The sequence below is a fragment of the Lagopus leucura genome, unplaced genomic scaffold (genome assembly GCF_019238085.1).
Source record: "Lagopus leucura isolate 7727_CA_CO unplaced genomic scaffold, USGS_WTPT01 33514-0_obj-0_obj, whole genome shotgun sequence".
NCBI classification, from domain to species: domain Eukaryota; kingdom Metazoa; phylum Chordata; class Aves; order Galliformes; family Phasianidae; genus Lagopus; species Lagopus leucura.
This window is the reverse complement of record NW_024967130.1, coordinates 1-2,853: the sequence shown is the minus strand read 5'-3', so window position 1 is coordinate 2,853 and position 2,853 is coordinate 1. Positions and strand designations below refer to the sequence as shown.

Below are 2,853 nucleotides of genomic sequence, written 5' to 3'. Positions count from 1 at the left end.
CTATGGGGTCACTATGGAGCTCTGTGGGGTCACTATGGAGCTCTATGGGGTCACTATGGAGCTCTATGGGAACACTATGGAGCTCTTATGGGGTCACTATGGAGCTCTATGGGGTCACTATGGAGCTCTATGGGGTCTCTATGGAGCTCTATGGCGTCATTATGGAGCTCTTATGGGGTCACTAAGGAGCTCTTATGGGGTCACTATGGAGCTCTATGGTGTCACTATGGAGCTTTATGTGGTCACTATGGAGCTCTATGGGGTCACTATGCAGCTCTTATGGGGTCACTATGGAGCTCTATGGGGTCACTATGGAGCTCTTATGGTGTCGCAATGGAGCTCTATGGGGTCACTATGGAGCTCTATGGGTTCACTATGCAGCTCTATAGGGTCACTATGGAGCTTTATGGGGTCACTATGGAGCTCTTATGAGGTCACTATGGAGCTCTTATGGGGTCTCTATGGAGCTCTTACGGGGTATCTATGGAGCTCTTATGGGGTCTCTATGAAGCTCTATGGGGTAACTATGGAGCTCTATGGGGTCACTATGGGGCTCTTACGGGGTCACTATGGAGCTCTATGGGGTCACTATGGAGCTCTATGGGGTCACTATGGAGCTGTTATGGGGTCACAAAGGAGCTCTTATGGGGTCACTATGGAGCTCTATGGTGTCACTATGGAGCTCTATGGGGTCACTATGCAGCTCTATGGGGTCACTATGGAGCTCTATGGGGTCACTGTGGAACTCTATGGAGTCACTATGGAGCTCTATGGGAACACTATGGAGCTCTATGGGGTCACTATGGAGCTTTATGGGGTCACTATGGAGCTCTCATGGGGTCACTATGGAGCTCTAAGGGGTCACTATGGAGCTTTATGGGGTCACTATGGAGCTCTTATGGGGTCACTATGGAGCTCTATGGGGTCACCATGGAGCTGTTATGGGGTCACTATGGAGATCTATGGGGTCACTATGCAGCTCTTATGGGGTCACTATGGAGCTCTTATGGGGTCACTATGGAGCTCTAAGGGGTCACTATGTAGCTCTTATGGGGTCTCTATGGAGCTCTATGGGGTCACTATGGAGCTCTATGGGAACACTATGGAGCTCTTATGGGGTCACTATGGAGCTCCAAGGGGTCACTATGGAGCTCTTATGGGGTCTCTATGGAGCTCTATGGGGTCACTATGGAGCTCTATGGGGTCACTATGGAGCTGTTATGGGGTCACTGTGGAGCTCTATGGGATCACTGTGGGGCTCTATGGGGTCTCTATGGAGCTCTATGGGGTCAATATGGAGCTCTATGGGATCTCCATGGAGCTCTGTGGGGTCACTATTGAGCTCTATGGGGTCACTATGGAGCTCTATGGGTTCACTATGCAGCTCTATAGGGTCACTATGGAGCTTTATGGGGTTACTATGGAGCTCTTATGGGGTCACTATGGAGCTCTTATGGGGTCTCTATGGAGCTCTATGGGATCGCTATGGAGCTCTATGTGGTCACTATGGAGCTGTTATGGGGTCACTATGGAGCTCTTATGGGGTATCTATGGAGCTTTATGAGGTCTCTATGGAGCTCTATGGGGTAACTATGGAGCTCTATGGGGTCACTATGGAGCTCTATGGGGTCACTATGGAGCTCTTATGGGGTCACAATGGAGCTCTTATGGGGTCACTATGGAGCTCTATGGGGTCACCATGGAGCTTTATGGGGTCACTATGGAGCTCTATGGGGTCACTATGGAGCTCTATGGAGTCATTGTGGAGCTCTGAGGGGTCTCTATGGAGCTCTTATGGGGTCACTATGGAGCTCTATGTGGTCACTATGGAGCTCTACGGGATCTCTATGGAGCTCTATGGGGTCACTACGGAGCTCTGTGGGGTCACTATGGAGCTCTATGGGGTCACTATGGAGCTCTATGGGAACACTATGGAGCTCTTATGGGGTCACTATGGAGCTCTATGGGGTCACTATGGAGCTCTATGGGGTCTCTATGGAGCTCTATGGGGTCATTATGGAGCTCTTATGGGGTCACTAAGGAGCTCTTATGGGGTCACTATGGAGCTCTATGGTGTCACTATGGAGCTTTATGTGGTCACTATGGAGCTCTATGGGGTCACTATGCAGCTCTTATGGGGTCACTATGGAGCTCTATGGGGTCACTATGGAGCTCTTATGGTGTCGCTATGGAGCTCTACGGGGTCACTATGGAGCTCTATGGGTTCACTATGCAGCTCTATAGGGTCACTATGGAGCCTTATGGGGTTACTATGGAGCTCTTATGGGGTCACTATGGAGCTCTTATGGGGTCTCTATGGAGCTCTTACGGGGTATCTATGGAGCTCTTATGGGGTCTCTATGGAGCTGTTATGGGGTCACAATGGAGGTCTATGGGGTCACTATGGAGCTGTTACGGGGTCACAATGGAGCTCTTATGGGGTCACTATGGAGCTCTATGGTGTCACCATTGAGCTTTATGGGGTCACTATGGAGCTCTATTAGGTCACTATGCAGGTCTATGGGGTCACTATGGAGCTCTTATGGGGTCACTATGGAGCTCTATGGGGTCACTGTGGAACTCTATGGAGTCACTATGGAGCTCTATGGGAACACTATGGAGCTCTATGGGGTCACTATGGAGCTTTATGGGGTCACTATGGAGCTCTATGGGGTCACTATGGAGCTCTAAGGGGTCACTATGGAGCTTTATGTGGTCACTATGGAGCTCTATGGGGTCACTATGGAGCTCTTATCGGGTCACTATGGAGCTCTATGGGGTCACCATGGAGCTGTTATGGGGTCAATATGGAGATCTATGGGGTCACTATGCAGCTCTTATGGGGTCACTATG

At 50.3% G+C, this 2,853-nt stretch overlaps 1 protein-coding gene across 1 annotated transcript; it reads left to right on the top strand.

Moving 5' to 3' along the window:
• Positions 1-92: 92 nt before the first annotated feature.
• On the top strand, positions 93-2,624 carry LOC122192966 (the record flags this gene model as incomplete). Its single annotated transcript, XM_042893669.1, is given in 10 exon segments — positions 93-166; positions 318-455; positions 490-820; positions 1,031-1,107; positions 1,216-1,404; positions 1,535-1,746; positions 1,790-1,935; positions 1,937-2,014; positions 2,237-2,288; positions 2,560-2,624. Coding segments are annotated over 10 exon segments (1,362 nt in total), but the record flags the coding sequence as incomplete, so codon positions are not given.
• Between the last annotated feature and the right edge of the window lie 229 nt (positions 2,625-2,853).